The sequence below is a fragment of the Anarhichas minor genome, unplaced genomic scaffold (assembly GCF_050575085.1).
Source record: "Anarhichas minor isolate MPS153535 unplaced genomic scaffold, ASM5057508v1 ptg000016l, whole genome shotgun sequence".
In the NCBI taxonomy this organism is placed as follows: Eukaryota; Metazoa; Chordata; class Actinopteri; order Perciformes; family Anarhichadidae; genus Anarhichas; species Anarhichas minor.
The window spans coordinates 900778-924000 of record NW_027466462.1 but is presented as its reverse complement, the minus strand read 5'-3'; the positions used below and the strand labels follow the sequence as shown (position 1 = coordinate 924000).

General features: G+C 44.5%; 1 protein-coding gene across 1 annotated transcript in view; it reads right to left on the bottom strand.

Moving 5' to 3' along the window:
* Positions 1 to 23223, bottom strand: part of trpc5a (transient receptor potential cation channel, subfamily C, member 5a) — a 49839-nt gene that overhangs the window by 12340 nt on the left and 14276 nt on the right. Inside the window, exons 8-12 of the mRNA XM_076092217.1 lie at positions 8614 to 8751; positions 6656 to 6854; positions 4535 to 4674; positions 3335 to 3535; positions 2338 to 2459 (exon numbers count right to left, since the gene is read on the bottom strand). Coding sequence (XP_075948332.1) covers positions 2338 to 2459; positions 3335 to 3535; positions 4535 to 4674; positions 6656 to 6854; positions 8614 to 8751 — 800 coding nt within the window. The remainder of the gene's footprint in view (positions 1 to 2337; positions 2460 to 3334; positions 3536 to 4534; positions 4675 to 6655; positions 6855 to 8613; positions 8752 to 23223) is intronic.

Sequence of the window (23223 nt, the reverse complement as noted above, 5' to 3'; positions counted from 1 at the left end):
GGGGAGGGAGGGATAGAGGGATAGAGGGAGAGAGAGGGGGGTGTTGGTGTGTGACACACTGCATACAATGTTTCTGTGTGTGTGTGTGTTTCGACTTGGCAGCCCAACAGCATGCAATTAAATCATTCCTATAGTGCTTGTGTTGAATATGAATATGTTAGATTTACTGTGTGCGTGTGTGTGTGTGTGTGTGTGTGTGTGTGTGTGTGTGTGTTGTCATCACTAGTGTACACTGAAATCTCTGCAGCCGAGTGCAGACACCCTCTGAAGGCCTTTACACACCGGGGGCGTGACGAATAAACAATATGAAACATTCCAGAAGAATATTGAGCATAAAACTATTCAGACCGACAGCGATGCGACTTTGCGACAGTTGCAACACTTTTTCAATAAAAGGTTTGAATAGAAAATGTATGTGGTTGTTTTTTCCCCTCTTTGTAGTCGTTTTGTGCCTCTTTGTAGTCGTTTTGTGTCTCTTTGTAGTTGTTTTGTGTCTCTTTGTAGTTGTTTTGTGTCTAATTTTAGTCGTTTTGTGTCTCTTTGTAGTCATTTTTTGTCTCTTTGTAGTCGTTTTGTGTCTCATTGTAGTCATGTTCAGTTTCTTTGTGATCATTTGAGTCTCTTCCTGGTTGATACCAGGTTGGTTCATTTCTCTTTGAAGGAAATTGTGTAGTTGAAGGCCGGGGGTCCTTATGGTGTTCAGTAATCCATCCATGGCTGTGTTGTCTTCTTGTGTCTCTCTAACTTGTTACTGGCCCAACACTCACATACATGTACTCAAAGAACTTAGAGTTCATGATTTAGATCCCGACTTTATATTTCCAGTGTCTGTTTGGTTGAAAAGGCCTCAGAATGAGAGTAGCAGTGCTGAGGAGGTGAGACACATAGCGAGAGTAGAGAGAGAGAGAGTGTGAAAGACGGTGACGAAGAGTATTTACATCTTTTGTTTGAAGGCAGAAAAAGAGTGAGCGAGGTGGAGACAGTGAGACAAACGTGTAACACATTAACGGTGATAAGTGTGTGTGAAGCACAGATGAGCGAGAACGACACACCTGAGAAACAGGAAACGATGTCACAAACGCTGATGAGTGTGTGCGTGTGTGTGTGTGAATTACAGGAGTGGGATGCAAAGAGGAAACAATTGTAAATTCATGAATGTTGATTTGCTGGCTTCGCCCCGGCTCCCGTTTGCATTATGCATCATCTAGCTTCAGCGTGAGGCTGATTTATTTTGCGTCTGAGTCGATGCGCAGACGAGAAGCTGTGAGAGCAGCTGTGATCACGGCTTTTGTGTCTTTTGTTTGTTCAAGTCAAGGTTCGCTGAGTGCGTTTGTTCTTTCCTCAGCATCTTAGCGAGGAGGTCGGCCTGGATTTAAAAAAGACTTTAACCATCTCATGCCTCGACTCAGCATGTTTAATAATCAAAACGTTCCGTCTCTTGATCTGTAACGCCACAGAGACGACACTCTGTTTATGTATTCATCTAGAACAAAACACCTTTTAACCTTTAATAAACACTCACACAGATAAAAGTTTAAAACCGCTCCCCTCCTATCATTGTCCCGAGCGCTTCGCTGTAATGGAATCGACCATCAATCAATGCGGCTATTATCTAAAGCAAACCACACGCCTCATCAATATTCGGCCCCTGACTCGGCTTGGACCTCAGTCTGCCTCCATCAGCAGAGACACACTGATCTGTGTGTGTGTGTGTGTGTGTGTGTGTGTGTGTGTGTGTGTGTAAGTTTGCATTATGGCCGACGCAGCGGCTCTGGACACCTCGGACAGGGTTTGATCATCAGGGCGATGTGTGTCATGAGATCTACATGGATGTTTGCCTCTCTGCCGGCTGATAGTATCACAGCTGTTATTAGCAAACATCGGGGCTTATTTGCCAACATTTGCCAAAACTGCAGACCTGCTGAGACTCTGCAGGACAGGATTTTACAAATGAATGTTTGAGTAAATAAATATCTAGATCTGGTGGTTTGAGCTAAATGCTAACGTGCTCTTAATGCAAACATGCTGATGTTTAGCATGTTTGCATTCTGGCATTTGCTAGTTTCTATCTCATAAAAACTCACAATTTGTTAGAATAACAACATCAACATTAATGAGCATTTATAAATGACCCTTCCTCCACTTGTAAAAGGCTAAAAACCTTCAAATAGTGCATTGGTCCCCTATCGTATCTCCGATTAAGTCTTCTCAAAGGTCCATTGAACCCAAACAGATCAAAGTGGTGCTGCTCCACCTTCAGCTTCAGTGTTTCTCTCCTCAACACGTCCGTTCAAAGACACACACGGACTCACGGTGAGTGTTCTGGGTGGTACTCACGTGGAGAAGGCGTTGTTCTGCCTCTCACAGCGGATGCCTTTGCAGTTGTTGGGTTCCTCTGAGGCCTTGGTCTCATAGTAGAAGTACAGCTGGTTCAGCCCATTGGCGAACGCCAGCAGGACCTAAACAGGGAACGTGTTCATTAATGTATGTCAGGAGTACGGAGAGATCTCTATCTAAGGAAACACGACTTCATCGGAGCTTTGTTTTTCTGTTTGAAATGAAGCATTCTGTATCTCACATTACGTTGTGTAACTGAGGTCGACCCTCTGCTCCTCCAGGGCGTTCTTCAAACACAGAAGGCCGTGTTTTCTCAATCTGGAGTTGCGTAAAAGCTGCAGCTGAGTGAGCGTGAAGCGATGTGCCTTCGGTGCCGCGGGCTCTCCGAGGTGGACTTTAGGACCACGGGGAGATGGGCGGTTCTCGTGGGGGTTGTGCTGTGCGTTAGGAGTTCCCCTGAGAGCGAGTTAATGAGCTCTGGGTGTAATGAAAGAGGTCCGTGGTCTCCTTCATCAAGGATGCATTGTGTTGTTCAAGTTTTAGAAAGAATGCACTAGATGGAGGGAAATGTTTTCACAGTAATTTGAAGAATTAATTTCTTCTGTTGAGTTTTGCGACTTCCTGATTTTCCATTCGGGTCAAAGATTTTGAATTGTCCAACAGCTCAGGAATGAGTTCATGTCAAACTTTGGGACGAATGCTAACATGTTAGCATCCTGGAATGCTAAACGTTAATATTCAAACACAGTCATTTTCTCATAGACGTCTACACAACCAGAGGAGTCGCCCCCTGGTGGACAGTAGAGAGAATGCAGCTTTAACACATGAAGCATCGACTTCAGTTTTCACTTTTCACAGTAAAGGTAATACTTCATTTATAAACCATCCTACAACTTTGTTTTCTGGTGTGTTATGAGCATTACGGTGGAAAACCGTCGCTAGCGCTGCTAAGTAATCATCTTTGTGTGATATCGGAGGTTGGATGCGGTCGTCTCACCAGACAGTAAATGAAGAGGAACTTGAGGATGTCCAGCAGCATCCTCCCCAGTGAGATCTGCAGCGGCCCGAGGTGGGAGTTGGCGGTGAAGAGGGAGATGAGTCTGAGCGAGCTGAAGATGTTGGCGATGGCGAACAGCGCCTCGGCTATCAGCGTCGGGTGCCACATCTCCCACTCCTCCCTGGGACGAGAGGAGTTGTACTGGAGAGAGAGGAAGACATTAAGGGATGAGGAGGACGAATGCATGAAGCACCGATATGTCTTGGATTGTTGTATTGTATCAAAGTGAACGTTATCTCCTACCAACAGCCAACATTGTCAACACGACCATTATGTTTCCCTCACCTTAACCTCACATAACCCTCACCATAGCTTTAGCAGATTCCTTGTAAGATCATGATGTTTTTGAAAGCATCGCCCCTAATCCTCTGAGTCCCCCTCAAGCTCACTGCTGATCTTCTGAAACTCGACACACTAATCGCCGATCACTCTGAAACACTCTCACTCCTGCATGCTCAACACACCTTCTTCCCTTCGTTTGTTTCTCAAGCTCTCATTTTATTTACCCTCGTCTTTCTGTCAGCGTTCTCTTTGTTTACGGCTTTTAAACTTTGCTTTACATTTATCCGTCTCCCTCCAGCCACCATCTCTCTCTCCCCTCTCGCTTTTCTCATGCTCGGCTTCCCTCCTCATCTCCTCAGACAATGTTTCCTTTGAACACGGAGGTTTATTTTGAAAATACATCACACATGTAACGAGCAGAAACTGTACGTTTCCTGTGAACACAGAAAGTTTCACAGAAGTTCCCGCCTCCAGCTGCTGCTTCAGTCAGTGTGTGTTATTGAACGCGTGTACGGATACAGTTGTGTGTGTGTGTGCACGCTTTGTATCTGTATGTGTGCTGGATGTGTGTACGGGACCTGAGTAGGAGGGCCACCCGCCATCATCAGTGACTCACAGCTGCTGCAGATGGCCCGGCCGTCTGGCGTGTGCGTGTGTGTATGTGTGTGTGTGTGTGTGTATGTGTGTGTATGTGTGTGTGTGTGTGTGTGTGTGTGTGTGATTACACCATTCGCTCTTAATAAACAGATAGATCTTATATGTTTGCAGAGTATCATTAAAGATGAAAGCCGTGCTGCAGAAAGTCCGGACATCATTGCATCTGAGTCCCCTTTTAAAAGGTCAAAGGTCAGTCTTTACCTTAAAGTAAGCCACGATCTTCAGCGATATGGTGGCCAGGTAGAGTGAGTTCATGGCGAAGTCCATCAGGTTCCACCAGTCGTGGATGTACTCTGTGAATCCCCCGTCCCACATCTCCTTAATCTCTGCCCAGATGAACCCTGAGAACACACACACACACACACACACACACACACACACACACACACACACACACACACACACACACACACACAGTCACGAATGCATGAGGACATTAATATCATCCACCAGCGGCTTCTGTTTGCTCGCTTTATTTTGTTGAATATGTTCTGTTGGCAGCAGCCTCGGGCTGGAGAGATGGAGAGATGGAGAGATGGAGAGCCGGCACATTTGTTCTGAACCACTGATTTTGGACAAAAAGTCAGGTTTTATTCTAAATAATTCATCAGTCATTTTTCTATTATTTTCTGTTCTAACATCTGCTCTTCTGAGACACGTGTGATTAACGTTGGTTTCTGAACTTCAAGTGTCCATCAGAACAACAACAGAGTGTACTGCTGCACACACGAGTACTGATCAACTCAGTTCTACTTTACCGTCGTTGTTTTTTACCTTTCTTCATCGGGTACAACGTTTGTCATCATGAGTCAACACATGATTGCACAATGAAATGCAGCTGTGGCTCGGTCAACGCAGCGTTAATTAGGTTAATGAGACGATGACGTCATATGTTTTTCCACGACGAAGACGAGACGATGACGAGGCAGAACCGACGTCAATAAACACAAACAAAATGCAGTTTAAGAAACACAAAACTTCATCTAATCTCTATATGTTTATTTTTATCAAACTTTTCAAATGCAAAAGTGTTTTAAGTGTTTTCTTTATAGTTGAATGAGACGACGAAGAGGAACAGATGGTTTCCTATTTTCTTTTTTTTCAAGTGATCGTGGTTATGATTTGGAAATCATCGGTGTCAGCTCAGAGAGAGAGAATATGGAGATGCAATCACTCATTTTCACACCCACCCACACACACACACACACACACACACACACACACACTCAAGCATCCGACCACACACACCCACACACACGCCAGCATACACTCACACACTCGTACACACTCAGAGTCCTCTTAATAAAAAGCAATCAAAGTAAATCTTTTTTTTTTTTTACCCTCTAGAAGAGACATTTCTTCCTCGTCAAAGTTCGGCGTCTCAAATGTGTCGTGCGTGTAAATGTGACATCAGAGTCATTTATTAAATAGAAGAAGAGAAAGAAACAAAATTAATATTAACAAAAACTGTGATATGATGTCATAGATTATTAAAACTTGACACCTGAAAGTCGGTTTAAAGGTGTTGATGATGACTACTGCACACGGAAAGAAGAAGCAGAAGAAGTACAAAGCCTTTAGTGTCGAGGTCAGTTCAAGACTACAAGTTTGAAAAAGTTAAAAAAAGGTGACTGGAGATAGAAAGAAGGCTAGAGGCGCCATGCTACGTTAGCTGCTAAGTAGCATAACGCACCAGAGTCTCTGTTGGGGCTTGAGCTGCATTGTGGGTAATGTAGATGCCAGGGTTTGATAAGAAAGACCAATGCGTGTAAGAAAAACAACAATATCGTTAGTTCTGCTGCATCGATTTTCATCCTGTTTGTTGTCTCTGTGCGCCATGTTGGTTTTTTCGCAACCAATGAACAGAAGTGACCATATTTGGAATGACGAGGACACAAGGTAGCCCCGCCCTAAAGCATCCCCTGCTTCATGGTCTGTTTGACTCTAAATGGACCATAATGTACTAAATGAACATCATGCTGTATTGAAGAAGACTTGAAACTAGAGATTGAGACCATAAACTCATGTTTACAATGTTTACTGAGGGAATAAATCAAGAGAGAAGTAGAGTCATTTTCTCATAGACTTCTATACAACCAGAGGAGTCGCCCCCTGGTGGACACTAGAGAGAATGCAGCTTTAACACACTTCCTCATTGGCTTCACTCGGCGCCTGGTTTAAACTCTGTCGCCTCGAGGAAAGTTTTTTTGGTTTTCCTGGTCAGAGAACATCTGTCTGATCACAAAAAAACCTCTGAAACTTTCTTTTCTTCGCTTCGTTGGAGCGCCATTAGTTCTAAATGACGACGGCGGCGATACGTACCCACCACCCACGGGAGGATCATCCACTCCACGATGGTGGGCGGGGGTCCCTGCATGTGCAGGTTGGTCCGGGCGATGTGCTGCGAGGCCAGCAGCAGGAGGAAGAGGAAGGTGAGGTAGGACGCCGTGTGACAGATGAACTTGATGAAGGGCTTCTTGATGAAGCGGCCCAGAGCGCTCTTCGGAGCCAGCAGGTAGATCTGAGGAGAGGACGAGGACAGAGGATGAAGAGACAGACATCAGAGAGACAAACAGAAGAGGCAGAGTCCTAACTGAGCCGCTAAAAGGTGTGTTGGTTGGGTTCACGCTCAGCCAGGCGCCACCTCGTCTTGTTGCAAAGCTGTTACTGTTGCTGTTGCTGCTTGTTTACTTGTTCTGCTCGTCTACTCGCTGCTGGCAGCCTCAGCTGTCTCTGAGTCATGCCAGCGAGGCTTTGAATAACAGAGAGACGTTCGTTTACATCATCAAAACGTTAATAACTTAATCACATTAAGGCAATACTCAGATTATTGAATGTGAATTATCTCACGTTAACAATAACATCTAAATAAGTCTTGTCCTCTCTTTAGTCTGCTTTATTTCTGAGTCCTTGAACGCACCACGAGAGAGGCGAAAAGATGCAAACTAACCTTTGATCTTGGACTAAACACAAAAAATGACATTTGCCAACAAACCCAAAGAACTTTAAGATGTGTTAAGATTATTTGCACGTCAATATATTTTTTCAAACTATTGTTTTTGTCATGAGTTCTTCCTCACACAGCTAAATATTACGAAGCGAAAAAGCGAGAGAGGAAGATGTTTCTGAGCTTTTAAATAAAGGCATCAACCAATCACGTTGTGTTGAAACCGATTCAAAACGCACACTGTTAGTACACAACACAGTATGTAGTACGCCAGAAAAAGACTGAGTGTGTCAAAGTGTGCAAAGAATACCAGGATGTTCTACTACATCCACACACTTTTCTGGCTATTCTGACCCACAATCCTTTGCGCTGCAGATATATATTAGCACGGTGCCATGTTATGAGGAAGTAGTCCGTCCCAGTTGAGTGTGTACTGCATGTAGCCGTGTGTATTTGTGAGGGCTGCAGTGTGTACAAGAGGTGAAAAGAAAAAGTAACGCAGATAATGTGTACAACAACACGGAGGCTCCCGTTGTCTGAACCAAGACTTCAAACTTTATTAGTCTTTTTAACTTTTGACAAAAGCAGCGCAGACCAGATCTACTCTGTCTGTTCATACCTTTCACAATAAAAGCCCGAGACATCACTAGCTGTTTACCGGAGGGAACATTTCACTGAAAGAATACATTTTATTAAAAAAGTTCTTTCAGATTTTCGTGTGATTTTCGTCAGGTGTGAAAAGGACTTTAGACTTTAATCTCCGTCTGTTCCTATTCCTCTGAAACTCTAAAGTTCAGCAGTGAGTGTGTTCAGTATCTACTGCAGGTCAAACTGACCGATGTAAGTACTGAATCCCCCGTGATGACGAGTCTGCCTTCTGCTCTTCTCCTCTTTTAAAGTAGAACAACAACGCTGTTTGTTTTTTAGGTCAAGTGTTGTTGTCATGCGGATGTCTCCTAGCGACGGCTCCTCCAGCCAATAAACAAAGAGTTTGTTTTAATTGCTGCCCGGCAACAAATTTACTTTGAGGAGAGAAACAGTTCAGCTGCAGGAGGCTTCCTTCATTGTTCTATTCATTCACTCTTCCAACACTTCTCTTTTGGATCTTTTCTCTTAACTTTTCTTTGTCCTTCCTCTCTCCTCTTCCTCCCTCAACTCCTTTTCTTGCTCCATCCTTTCCTCACTTCCCTTTCTCACAAACTTTCTTAAAGTCTTCTCTTCCCCTCGTTTTTCGCTCCTCATTCCCGTTTCTATTTTCTTCACCTTTACCCAGCTACTCCTCCTTCATCCCTCCATCCCTCCATCCCTCCCTCCCTCCCTCCTCCCTCCTCACCAGTGAGAAGAAGGGAAACAGGAGTCCGATGATGAAGCAGGTGACCAGCTTGACGACCCAGTGTCGTCTCCTCCAGCCCGGGAAGCCGTCGTACCACAGCGTGGCCAGAAGCTGCTGGCAGTTTGGCTGAGACACAAACTGCAGAGAGAGAGAAGAGAGAGAGAGAGAGAGAGAGAGAGAGAGAGAGACTGTTAGGAAACACACTTTGAGTGGATATAAAGAAGGGAACATCGTTGTCAGAGGGGAACAAATGAGCAACTAAAAAGTGACTTTGGGAGTCTTGAACGATTAGCTCTTTGTTTACTTCCTGCCTCGATGAAAGCGTCTGTAAGCGACTCGTACATCATTCAGAGGCAGCAGCGCTGCTGATAGGAGACTGAGCGACCTTCACAACACACACCGTCTTTATTTCATGTTGTTCCGTGCAGCCCGACGGGTCGTCGGTGTTCGTCTGATAGAAGCTGCACACGTCATTAAAAACAGTGAAACTGTGAGTTGAACTCTTCTTTCGTACGCTTCACCTTGTGCAACATGAAATAAACGTTTTGCATCTGAACATGTTTGGTGTGGATGTGAGAGGCCTGGATTCAGAAGCACAAACCTCTTCATGTTGCTGATTTACATAATAAACTAGATAACGCTAATAAGAAGATAAGAAGATCAGGAGGAAAGTGTTTTATTTTATTAGTCTGAGAGGAAACATTCCTGCTCAGACGCCAAAAAACAACAGTGTAAGAAAGGTGAAGATCCGTGTATCTCTGTGATAAACACACAGCTATCAGCCAGAAACAGGTACATCTGGAGTAGATTTCCTCGGTACCAAAAGGTCACAGCACCTCCCGCCCCGAACAGAAGAGGAGCTGCAGGTTTGCCTCCATTTACATCTCATTACAGCTCCTCCTCCGATACTGCTGGCATCACACCAGCGGCTGTTTGTCCCCCGTCAGCCCTCCAGCCGCCCTCTGAGTCACCAACAAGCTGAGTCGTCCTCTCCGTCTCCAGCTCCTCTTCCCATTGTCTTAACTCCCTCTCTGCTGCTGCTCTCGACCACTTCATCTCTCTCCGGCTTTGCTTCCCCTTCCCTCTCTATCCTTCGTCATATCTGAGCGATGGTGGATTGTAGATAAGTCTGATGCTCTAAGAAGGACTTGAGGAGACAGCAGGTTATCTATCACTCTGCGTGAGAGAGAATATGAAAAAGTGTGTTTTCCTATCAAACAAATAGCCTGTTAAATAAATTAATAAATAAAAATCCAGCTCAGTTATGCTTTTTGCACGTCCACACAAGGACGTGAAGATTTGGCTAAAAGCTAAAAGAGACGAGCTGCCAGAAACACTCGGTTCAGCACCTGAAGACGTCAATCAAACGCGGCGCTCGGCTGCTTTTCTGAGACGGGAACATTTGGTGGCGGCTGCACATTTCAACACTTCCTTGTTTTCTTACAAGTGTGGGCTGGTTTCATAAATAATTGATCCTGGCACATTTTTATTTTGTCTCAGCTCTCTGAGTGGGACTGGAACTCTGATTTCTGTTTTTACCATCACGGCTTCTACCTTTGCAGCGTCATGGTGATGAAGCTGGAGTGGCGGCTCAGCGTCTCCTACAAAGGACATAACTTAGTCAGCTTTGAGAAAAGATGGTGAAATACTAATAAAGATTGTTCCACATGAGGAACAGACAGCAGCCTTGTTGTTGGACCAATCCTCTCTAGTGGAATACCTACGAATTACGGTGCATTCTTTTTTGTCGGTATAGCCACGAACGTTGGATGAGATCAGCCGGAATTCTACAAAACATATCTTAAAAGATTGTTTTTTCTCAGACTCTGGTCCAGAAATCTCCACTCCAGCAGCTCTTACATACACCAAGCTTTACAGTCATTCCTCTCTGTGTGCTGAAGGTTTCGGGGTTTGTTTGTTCATGTATCATTCAGAGCCCGGCCTCTCACCCAGGAGACCGTTGTTCGTGCCGAATGTGAAATGAACGCCACCTTCTGTGCTTATTTTGACCCAAACCACGATCTTTTCCTAAATCTAAGTAAAAGGTTTTGTTGTCTAAACCTTACCGAGTTGTTTTCCTGTGAAGACAGAAGTTTATTTTGAAAAGACTGTATGCAGGTAACAAGCATGAATTGACACGTGTTGCTGGAAAACAACCCGATTAGAGGCGGCACAACTCGGAGCGATGAAGCTGGTGATGGGAACGCTACATCCATCTGCCAACGAAAGAACCCAAAGAGCTGTCCATGGTGCTGAAACTATGTGGACGTACAGTGGAAACAGCTTAGAACAGACTCATTCCCATATGAATGAATGCTATTTAAGTCATTTCCTTATGATAATCAACGGTAATCTGCACGATAAATAAGTTAAAAACTAAAATATAAGAATAATTACTGATTAATTTGAGCGGGACAGGAGAGGTTTCATAGAGGTACGGGGCTAAAGGTGGCGACACACTGTGTGGTAACTGTGACGTTGCAGGTTTATTGCATTACACATGTGTGAGATGAGTCTACAAAACTGTGTGTGTGTGTGTGTGTGTGTGTGTGTGTGTGTGTGTGTGTGTGTGTGTGTGTGTGAAACAATAAATGAGATGTAGTGTTTTTATGTTTTTAGCACAGGAGTGTTTCTACTCTCAGTTTAATCATCTTACGTCGCCTTACACCTCCGATAACAACAACCAGAGTGAACTACAACGGAGATTACATAACACACACTCTCACACACACACACACACACACACACACACACACACACACACACACACACACACACACACACACACACACACACACACACACACACACACACACACACACGCCAGCTTCAGAGACAGTTGTTCAACCTCTTATCTGGTTGTGTGTGTGTGTGTGTGTGTGTGTGTGTGTGTGTGTGTGTGTGTGTGTGTGTGTGTGAGAGGATATTGGATAACGAGAGGATTTAATTATATAGATGACACGATTGAAGCAGGAACAAAAGGAGAAAAGAGAAGAAGGAGTTAAAGTGCTGGAAGTCAAACCAAGGTGGCTGCTCCCTCTTCCTGCTCCTTCTCCTCCTCTTCCTCTCGTTCCAGCCTCCAATCCCCCTTTCTTTTTCTACCGCTCTTCATCCTCAGTGCTCCTCCTCTTCTCCTTCCCACTCCATCTCCTCCTCCTCTTTTTTCTCCTCTCCGTTTATTCTCCCCCCTTGCGTCCACTCATCCTCCTCTTCCTTCTCCACCTCCACTCTCTCTCTCTCTTTTCCTCCCTTCCGCCGTCTTCACCTCCTCTCTTCCTTTATCCTAATTTCCCTCTTTCTCCTCCAGTCCTTTCCCTCTCCTCCTCTCTTGACTTTCCCCTCTTTCCTCTCCTCCTTCCTCTCCCTCCATCCCTCTCTCATGCTCCGGTTTGGTTTTCCTGTTGCTATGGCAGCAGTATGCTAATGAGGGAGTTGATCTCTGGGCTCCACTAAAACTACAGCAGTCGGCTCCTTCCTCTCCTTGTCTTCGCTGTCAGTCGGCGAACATCCTCGTCATCCAGACAGGAAAAACAAAAACGCTCGACGTTGACGCAGCGGCTACTCGACCAATCAGAGAGCCGGTCTGAACAGGTCTGAGACGTACCACCAGAGGACAAAGTGAGACGTCCTCGCTGTGACATGAACAGTGTTTAGTGAACATCTCATGTAACACAACGCTGGAGTGGTGGTGTGTGAATGGAGGCTGTTAACGGGACGAACAGAAGACAAACACGAGACATTCAGACTACAACATGGAGCAGTTACAGAGATGTGTGTGAGATCATGATATCTCATGGACAGGTTGGTGCATGAAGTGAAGAGTAGACGATAAGATGTGTGTTTTATTATCACGTTGTGTTGCACCTTTCTTTCCCTCCGGATGAATAAAGCTCTATGTTTTCTTATTGTGTGTCAGCAGAACAGAAAGAACAGCGACACATTTCTTTCACATGTTTGTCCCGTTGCTTCTCGTGTTTATCGTTACATGTTTCCAGCGGGTCATTGATCCACTAACCTGTACCGAGGGTGCAGAAGCATCTAAATTCATTCTGCGTCTGGATTCAGATCTGAATGAAACTACAAACAGACAGAAAGTCGTAGCGTGAGCTCCACATGACGCAAAAGAGTTTTAACACATCGAGCGTTTCATCTTTTAACTTTAAAATGGTGAAATCTACAAATTGTCTACAAAGCATTGTATGTTGTGTTGTTTTATGTTCATTAAGTTGTTTATGTTTTGAAAAACTTGAATGAAAGAAAGATTTTCCTTCAATGAACTCTGGAGAAAGTCTTAATCTCAGTGTGCCCGCAGCACAGAAACCACACTCGTTCATGCTAATCCAATAGCAGCTTTACATAACACACACACACACACACACACACACACACACACACACACACACACACACACACACACTCTCTACTTTTACTGCTGGCAGTCATCTGCTGGTTGGGGAGAGAAAGCCATGAAGAAGAAGGGAAAAAGGGAACAAGGGTGTTACAAGCACACAAGCTCTGATCTGAAGAGCGCCATTTTAAAATGACAAATTCACTGTCTTTATGCTAAGCTAGGCTAACCACAACTTGTCTCTAGCTCTGTACACACATGTTGTCATCAGATCATGCCACGACGCATTAAAGGTGCATGATGCGAGACAGGGAGCATTTCTGTGGCCTCTCAACAGGAGCCGCCAGCTAACAGCGCTAACAGCGCAGAGGAGGGACCTGAGGGCACATGCACTAACATGCAATAAAGAAATGCTGCTCTCAGTACTTTTAAGTCACTGCTGATTAAAACCCAACATTTCCTGATTTTGCAAGAAAACAAGGGACTTTTAAAGGTTGTTTGTCAAGAGTTGAAGTTTGTCATAAAACGGTAAAAGCAGAAACACAAAAACCACCCATGAACTCTGCACAGCTGGCAGCACTATAGTTTAAAAACCAATCACCAAACCAGACTGAGTGAGAGAGAATCACAGCTGAGGACTCATCTTAAAGAAGACAAACAGCCTAAAGAGGTTTAAGTTGCAGCGATGAGGACGCAGACGGAGAAGTGTTTGTGATAAATGCAGCTCATTCTCTGGGGACTTGGCACAGACATGGAAATTAGCTGAGTGGGAAAAGAAAATGTCCCCAAACCTGCGTTTCTTTATTTTCGATTGGAGAGTTCAGATGAGTCATGTTGCTGCGAGATGAAAAGGCTTTTATGTTACAGTCAGGTTACGTGATGGACGGGGAACCAAACCTGACTCCTTTTAGGGGTTGAACACGTGACCAACTACAATGTGGGAATAAGTTCATAATGTTTACTTAATATTAAAAAATAATTTGTTAATGATAACCAAATGATTTGTATGATATTTGTAAAACTTTCTTAATGGTGAGTTTGCAGACTGTTAATACACATTATGTGTATGCTGATTATAACACGTTATTAAGTGAATTATTAAATCCTGCATTCTCTCTAGTGTCCACCAGGGGGCGACTCCTCTGGTTGTATAGAAGTCTATGAGAAAGTGACTCTACTTCTCTCTTGATTTATTACCTCAGTAAACATTGTAAACATGAGTTTATGGTCTCAATCTCCTATACAGCGTATTGTAATGACTCCTGACTGGATCATCCAGGTGTCTCCGCTGCACAAGAGCCCTGCAAACATCAGCGGCTACAAAGGAGGCTGTCCGGCCTCACGTGTCGGGTCACTTGGTTCTGCTCCTCACATTAAACACAACCTGCTGCACAAAGCTTCCTTCCAGCTAACTCAATTTCTGGGCAGTCTGCCTCGGCCACTGAACTCACAAATATGCTAATGAGTTGATTCAATTTCTCTGCGGCCTGATGTGATGCAAACAAAGCAACACGCTTGTGATTTATATGCAAATATGTAAAAGTGTTCTCATATTCACGTTTGATGCGTCTCTCTCCTCTTTATCCTGATGCTCATTCTCGTTAACTCGTTCTCTCTCTCACTGTTATGAGTTCTGTGTTTTCATCATCTCCTTTACCTCCCATCTCCTCTTCCTGCCTCTCTCTCCATCGTCACAACTCACTGGAACAGTTCAGCCTCCATCCAGAGCTCATTCATCAACCAGTGAAGACACAAAGACAAGAAGATATTGTACAATACGGAATACAACTATCTAACTGTGTATAAAGTATAGTTTATGAATACTTTTAAATGTAGCTGCTAATACTTCTGTGCTTTTTATGTGTATATGTTCGTGTACTATATGGAGCAGACAGACAGAGTATCGGAGGAAAGGCGACGAACACAAACAACTTATAACGATGAGACAAAGAGTTACTGAACACTGCATGTGTGTGTGTGTGTGTGAACCCCTCTAATTGAGTACATGTGTTGATAGATTAATTAAAGCAATAATTCATTTGAATGCGTTGAATAAAACATGAACGATGGTCAATATATCATTCAGTTACTGCTGCGAATGATTGAACTACACACACAGACACACACACACACACACACACACACACACACACACACACACACACACACACAGACACACACACACACACACACACTCAAGAAGACACTTGTCAGCACACAAACACACAATCCATTTATTATTGAGACTACTGTTAATGTATAATTCAGCAGGACTGCAGGTATCACAGGCCCGCAGACAGAAAAAGACATTTAAATGATTCAAACACACACACACACACACACACACACACACACACACACTGCTGTCTCTCACACACACACATGAATGTTTCAGGGGTTTTATCGCGGGTTAAACGGAGGTTAAACGGTGAAAACGAGTGAAGGAGTTTTGCTAAACGTCCACTTTAACCTGCGAGTGGTCTGGAGAGAAGAGACGGATCGACAACAACAAGCAGAGTAAGAAGAAGGAAAGAAATGAATCATGGATGTCACTGAGATGTTCTGTCTTTAATGTTTCGAGGCGTGATGATGAAGAGAAAGAGGGCGGGGCCAGAAGGGAAGAACAGGAAAACAAAAGAGAAAAAACTACAGAAATGATGCAACTCTTCTTGTCTGTCAGTGCCGACCCCACCAACACTAAGAGGTTACGATCACTTGTGACGTCAGGTCACCCGAACCAAGAACTTTTCTTTTTCACTGACAAAATGTCCCTTCAGGCAGATCTTCAGGCTGTTAGGAAACCTTTGGCTTCATCTATTCATCAGACGGGATCTCTGCGTTAATCCAAATAAGGAGCTGAAAGGATTTCCACTTGCTGCTCTGAGCATCTGACATTTAATTTGAATTTAAAAAAGACAATGTGGTTCACAAGGTTCCTGTGCAGAACAATGAACCAGTGTGTGAAACAGCTGAAATGAACAGCTCAGTATCAAACCAGCGGAGCCATGAACCACGCTTAAAGAAAAGCACAATGCCCCATTGTTCATGTTTTGAAACCATTGTTTAGGTTTAAGCAACAAAACGACTGTAAAGATGATCGTGGTTTGTGTTAAATCACAACCTCAGAACGTAACTCACGTAAATAATCAACGTTGCAATGTACACATTAGTGGTTTTAACTGCTGACTGGACTGAAACATAGAACGAGTACAAATATCAGTTCTTCTTCATCCAATGGAAACATGTAAAGTCCTCTAACAGTCGTTATTATCTGTAAGGAAATGTGGTTTGGAAATGTAATTGGAGTGTGAAAAGCACACGAGCTCAGTTACAGTTATATATGAAGCTACTGGTACCAGGCTAACTTAGCTTAGCATAAAGACTGACACTTGAACTGGACCTGTGTTTGTACTTGTTTGGAAGGAAACAGATCCTGATGTTGGTAAAAACACTTTCTTTTCATCCTGTTATTTATTTTCGGTCTCTTGCTCTCTTCCCTGGGAGTTGTTTCCCCCCCGTCCCCCCGTCTGCTGCACCTCAGAATAACTCCATCAACTCCCACTGTTTTAATATCACTTTCTTCTCCCTCACCATCTCTCTGATTGCTGTCGTTCATCAACATGTCGCACAAACCTCCTCCCCTCCAACAGCTTGTTGTGTTTCCACTCTGTCGTTCTCTAAATCTCTCCCCGTTCACTTGCAACACCTTTTCTTTCTTTATTTTCACTCTCTCTCTTCCTCTCTACCCTTCTCTCCAAGTGTCTCCATCTTTCTCTCTGCAGGTTTACCTGCCGATAAAGCGAGACACGTTGAGGGACATAAACCAGAGCAAAGCAGAGATGTATTCCTCCGCCCGCTGTTTGTGACTCACTCCTTCTTTCACTCTATTTCTGTACCGGTTCCCTCTGTTCCACCTCTCCACCTCTCGCTCTGCTTTCTTTTCTTTCTTCGAGTCTTCCCTCCACCTGCCATGTCAGCTCACAACCACCAGTCTGTCTCTCGCTCCTTCATCCTCACCTCCTGCTCTCTCTCTACACGCTTCATCATCTGCTCTCCGCCTCCTGTTGCGTTTACATTCAAATGAAACCTGGTGAGCATTAAGAATATCACACACGTGCTTCAGCTGAGGTTCAGACAGCTCGACTGAAGCACAGACGTCCCGTCTGTCACAAACCAACACAGGAAGCATGGATCAGTGTTTGCTCTTTGCTCTACTTTATATTGTATAAAAGACGTTTACTGCACATTTAACCTTCCACTCATTGTGGGGACTCGAACTTGAGAAACACAGACTTCATTCTGTCCATTTCCGGTTCTTTTATGTCGTTATTTGACCGTCGGGCTCCACTCATGTCTGTACGATATGGAAATCATTTAGCAGACTCCTGGAACTTGTCTGAGTTGTGTAATCAGTCTTAAACCTAATCAGTGAGTGCCGGGACCGGGAAACACATCGAATTAATTACAATTCATGCCCTTCGCAGGATGTGAAAAATGTCGACATCGTGAATTTCAAGAATCTTGCAGAAAGAGATTATTTGCGGTCATAAAGCAGCGGATCACAGCGTGATGAGGTTCACTGTGGTGAGTCTGGGTGGCTATCCGGCTCAGGCTCATCTCGTGGTGAATGAAACGATGATCCGAGCTTTAGGTTTGTTCCAGTCTGACCCTGCGGTGCAGCTCGGTCGCTATTTGCTGATGTCAGCAGGAACTGGTGCATTTGAGTGCGGACTGTTCTGCTCCGGCTCTGCTGAAACTGATTAGATCTGCATGCTCTACTTAGTTCTTGCAAGTGGTGCAAGTGTTTTATTATTCCTGCAGATGAAGACCTAAAAATATGGAAGTTAGTCTCGCTGCATCTCAGAGGAAAAGAAAATCAGAAATCGTTCTCAAAAATGTAAAAAGAAATGGAGCACGATGAGTGAGAGTGAAGGAGTGAGAGTGAAGGAGTGAGAGTGAAGGAGTGAGTGCAGAGTGACTTGAACACTACACAAATGCAGACTTGTTCTTTAGCAATAAAACAAATGATTTAGTCCGTCTGATGAAAGTGAATCTCTGTCTAAATGAGTGATTTCTTTATTGAAACATCCTTAAATCTTTCAGGTGAATGATGACGCTGTCATGAGAACCAATACTTCGATACCGGTACTTGGGTACCGGGTCCCTGACAGTAACCCATTGTGCACAACAACCTGCAGGAAGAGAGCTAGTTAACGTTAGCTGTTAGCATCCGCTGAGCAGCACCGCCCTGCAGTCAAAGTGAGTATGAGGCAGAAGTACGTCATAACTTGATCAGTGTAATCTGGTAAGAGGTTGATTTTGGTGAGAAACTTGTGACGGATCATCTGGAAATAATAAGGAAATAGAAAAACCAGCATGCAGACAGTAAAGGAGTGTATGTTGATCACTGGTGTTTTAGCGACTGCTAAGTTTCTGGTACCGTGGATCCTAAATATTGGGGCCGTTTTACCAGATTGCACCTTGTTATGTAACCTTCACTGTATTATAGATGGAGACTCAGCTCTCTCTCTCTCTCTCCCTCTCTCTCTCCCCCTCCTCCCTCTCGTTCCTCTGCAGCAGCAAAAGAGGAAAGTGAATAATTCGGGTTGTTTTGGAGCGTCGCCAAGCTCCCCCCCTCTCTGTCAGCAGTGTTGGACGGATTATCACGCGCTCTCTCACACACAAGCAGCACTTAACGGTGCCAAGAAACACGCTGAGGAAAAATTGATTTCTGGTTTCTCTCTCCATCCATCTCTTCCTGCCTCCTTCCCTTTCTGGATCTGCCTCCATCTCTCCAACTCTTCCCAGTGTCTTCCCTCTCTTCTTCCTCTCCTCGTCTCTTTCTTCTTCATCACATGCTCCTCACTACTTGAAGCCAACAAGTCAAGATGCCATTGATTGGCTCACTGTTCTGTGTAACACAAGGACCAGACGTTTATCATTAGGCTGGGATGATGAGATAGGATACTTTGCTTCAAACTCTAGGTCAATGTAGGATGTATAAACTGGAATGACGTCAGACTATCTCTCCACCCCCTAATCTCCATCTCCTTTTCCACTCCATGCTCTCTCTCAGCCGTCCATCCTTCACTACGCTGCTGTCATTACTTCTCTGTCACCTTTGACCTTTGCTGGTTTCACTACAGCTGATCGTTACACCATCAGACCCTGCAGCATGTTTGTGTGTCTCAGCTTCTCTCAATAACACTGCATTTAGCACGTGAGTGTGTGTTCGTGTATATCTTGGTGGTCATGTGCGTGTCAGTGTGTGTTTATCTTGTCACTGTGCTCTTGCCTCAGCGCTAATAAACACCAATGACCCGTGAAGACAGAGTTCCTATTTAAATGGCAGCCTTAATTATTAAAGGTGTTTGGACGGCAGGGCGTTAAAGGCCCAGTACATATAATCTCTGCATGAATAATACAGTGTGGTCCACACAGGGCTTAAAAGATAGGGATGCACAAACATCCACCTGAGACCTGAACCCAAACCGTGAGATGCGACTTGACTGAACCAAACTCTTAAATCCGAGACCTGAACCACTGGAGAAGAGAAAGAAGTATATTCTTTGGGCACACAAGAAGGCTTTCACTGGAGAAAAATAAATCTGGCATCCATCCAGATTTATATCAGGCAGCACATAAAATAACCCACCAGAAGAAGAAAAACTAGTACATTGCAGCCAACTACCAGCACTATGTCATCTCACAGTAATCTGCCTTCTCTGTTGAGCTCAACTCGTTGTTTTCCTCAAACTCTCGACAACAAGTGCCTGCAAATGTTTACGTTATTGAGAAGTGGACGATGTCTTCGTGACGTCAAACGTTTTTGGACTGCCGTTTTGAAGCCTCAAGTTCGGCGATTTGGCCGTCGCCATCTTGGATTTTTGCAACCAGTGAAAGGAAGTGACCATATCTGTACTGAGGAGGAGTGAGACGGCGTATACGTCTCTGGTAGAGACCTGTCAATCACTGTAAGCCCCGCCCTAAAGCATCCCCTGCTTTATGGTCTGTTTGACTCTAAATGGACCATAATGTACTAAATGAACATCATGCTGTATTGAAGAAGACTTGAAACTAGAGATTGAGACCATAAACTCATGTTTACAATGTTTACTGAGGTAATAAATCAAGAGAGAAGTAGAGTCATTTTCTCATAGACTTCTATACAACCAGAGGAGTCGCCCCCTGGTGGACATTAGAGGTTGGTTCCTGGTTTACGTTCAAGTGACAGTGACAGCGGTAGAGCTACAACGTCTGTGTGGAGGAGGTTGAGGTGGATGGACGGGTCAACAGAACTCCAAACTTTAACACGGAGACTGCAGTTTGTTTCTCATTTTACACTGTAAGTCAACATTGACAATAATGGACCCTAACCTCAACAAAATAGATATTTCTCTAAAGCTAAACAAATAGTTTGGATGCTTAAACCTAACTAAAGAATGTCCACATCCTAAATCACACTGATCTTAACTGAGAACTCTTTCCAAAGCGAAGGAGTCTTCCTCATTGGGCCAAGTGTTTTGCTTTTATTTCTCCATTACTGACTGTCGAGCTGGTAAAATGTCGTCTCTCTCTGTTCACACCTGGAATTAACATGCATCTCCACATGCATCTTGAGTGATCAGATCTCACTTCCCCGCTCCATATGCTAATGAACACGTACATCGTTTGCATTTACAAAGACCGAAATGCAGCAATGAGGAGGGAAGAGCACTGCTGCCTGGAATACAGACCGGCTCTATTCTCTGGTGTGTTCAAGGCAAACCAAATCACCAAGATGTTTGACTCACTTGTAACATCTCGATGGGCTTTTCTAAATTTCCGGACGTCGTGGACGAGGCCAGCTTATGCAATTTGGTAAAATGACTTCGTGGGCATGCAACAAAGTACCATTCAAGAGGCCGTTCCTCTTCTCCTTTACCTGCTTCAGAAGTTAGTCCCAACCTCCTCCTCCATCGTTCCTCTTTTCTTCTCCTCTGCTTTTACTTCCTGTCCTCACCCCCCCTTTATTCAATCGGTGCCTCGTCTGTGTCTCCTCTTCCCTCCGTTCACGCTTATTTATCGGAACGACCCAGAATGCACTGCAGAGGTGTTGTGAAAGGTGCCTGCCACTTTAGCTCTCTGCCAGCCGGCTGGACATAGTTCGTTACTTCCTGTGTGTCAAACAGCCAATCAGAGAGTTTATCTGGGTTTAGAGGAACTCGGCATGATGGGTAACCCGTGGTGTGTGTGTGTGTGCGTGTGCGTGTGTGTGTGTGTGTGTGTGTGTGTGTGCACTTTACCCACTGAGTCGTAACTCAAAGTTACTTTGCCGTTATGTAACTCCTCATCCTTTAAACCCCAACTCGCTCTTCACCCTCTAGTTCCCCCCCCCCCCCCTCTCTCTCTCTCTCTCTCTCTCTCTCTCTCTCTCTCTCTCTCTCTCTCTCAGTTTATCAGAATTAAGGTTGAAAGCCGGATCAATAACCACGACCGCATCTACAGGGAGAGGAGAGGAGAAAGGAAAGGCAAAGAGGAAACAAGAAGGAAATCAGAAGAAGCAAAAATAGAGGAGAGGAAATAGGAGGAGAAGAGATGAGTGGAGGAGAGGAAGAGGAGAAAGAGAGAGGATAGAAAATAAAGGCAATGGGAGAGGAGAGGAGGAAGGATGAAAAGAGAAGAGGAGAGGAGAAGAGACAAATTAGGAAAATCAAAAAAGAGGAGAAGAGAGGAAGAAATTAAAAGGAAACAAACAGAGGAAATAGGAGGAAGCAAAAGGAAATGAGAGGAGAGGAAATAAAGGCAACGAGAGGAAATGAGGAAATGAGGTGAAAAGATGAAGACAAACAAGAGGAGAAGAGGAAACAAAAAAGAGGAGAGGGAACAAGAGAAAAAGAGAGGGGTTTAAATCAAGAGCAGAGGAGACAAGAGGGGAGGAAGTAGGTTCGAAGGACTCAAGGACAAGGAGGAGGAGCAGAAGAAATAATACGGACGGAGGGCGAGTCGAGAGGATGACGAAGGTCGAGACACAAGGTCAGAAAGGCAGGACGGAGAGAGCGAGGAACAGAGTGAGAGGAAGAAGAGGAGGAGGAGGAGGAGCCAGAGGTACCGTATTGATCCCTGAGTGACACACAGAGTGTATATCGGAGATGGGATTTGCATCGATCCCATCTGAGAGTGCTGACGAGGACGCGCTGACTCTCACTATGTAGATCACACACGCGTCGTCTGTCATCAGCAGGAGGTTGTCAGGTAGTTTAAGAGCACCGCCGGGCATGCACACTATTCTCCCACAATGCAATGCACAGCGGGAAAAGGGAGGAGCTGGAAAAAAGTCTGATTAAAATATCTTGCAGGATTTTTATGTTCAGAGTGTTTTTACAGTGTGAGGGTTCAACTTAAAGCTGCGGTTGGAAACATAAATAAAACGTTTTGCTCCGGTCGGTGGGCGGAGCTTTGGTTTCTGCTCGATAACTAAAATATGTTTCTGAAAACTTTGAAGCGACGCAGCAACAAAATCAGCCGCTGCAGAGTTTGACAGTTTGATTGACAGCTGCGTTTGAGACTCCTCGGCTCTGATTGGTTGTTGACTAACGTCAAATAAAAATATATCGATGAGTTTAAGTAAAATATCTTAATCTGACAAAACTCATCAGCATGAAACTAATGAGAACAATTGACTTCACAATGGCTTAATTGTGTGTGTGTGTGTGTGTGTGTGTGTGTGTGTGTGTGTGTGTGTGATTTCCTGGAGGAACAAGCGAGACATAAAGGAAACGCAGCTCTCAGTTTCCCGTCACACACACACACACACACACACGCACACACACACACACACACACACACACACACACACACACATTATATAATTTGCTCTAAAAGCCTGGTGTTGGTAAAACACTGTGGCAGCACTTAGTGTGTGTGTGTCACCTCGACCTCCATCATAACACACACACATACACACACACACACACACACACACATACACACACACACACACACACACACATGCAAAGAGAACAAAAGCAGGGAGCTTAAAGGAAGTTATCCACGCCGACAAACAGACCAAAAGAGAGAGAGATGAGAAAAAAAAGGTTAAAGACACGCCAGCAAGGAAACGACTGAGAGGAGAGGGAGGGGATGAGGAGGGAGGGGATGAGGAGGGAGGGGATGAGGAGAGAGGGAAGATGAAAGGGATGAGGAGGGTGAGGAAAGGAGGGGGGATGTAATATTAAGTAGAGAGAGAGGGTGACGGCGGAGGTAAAGGATGTGACAGTAAA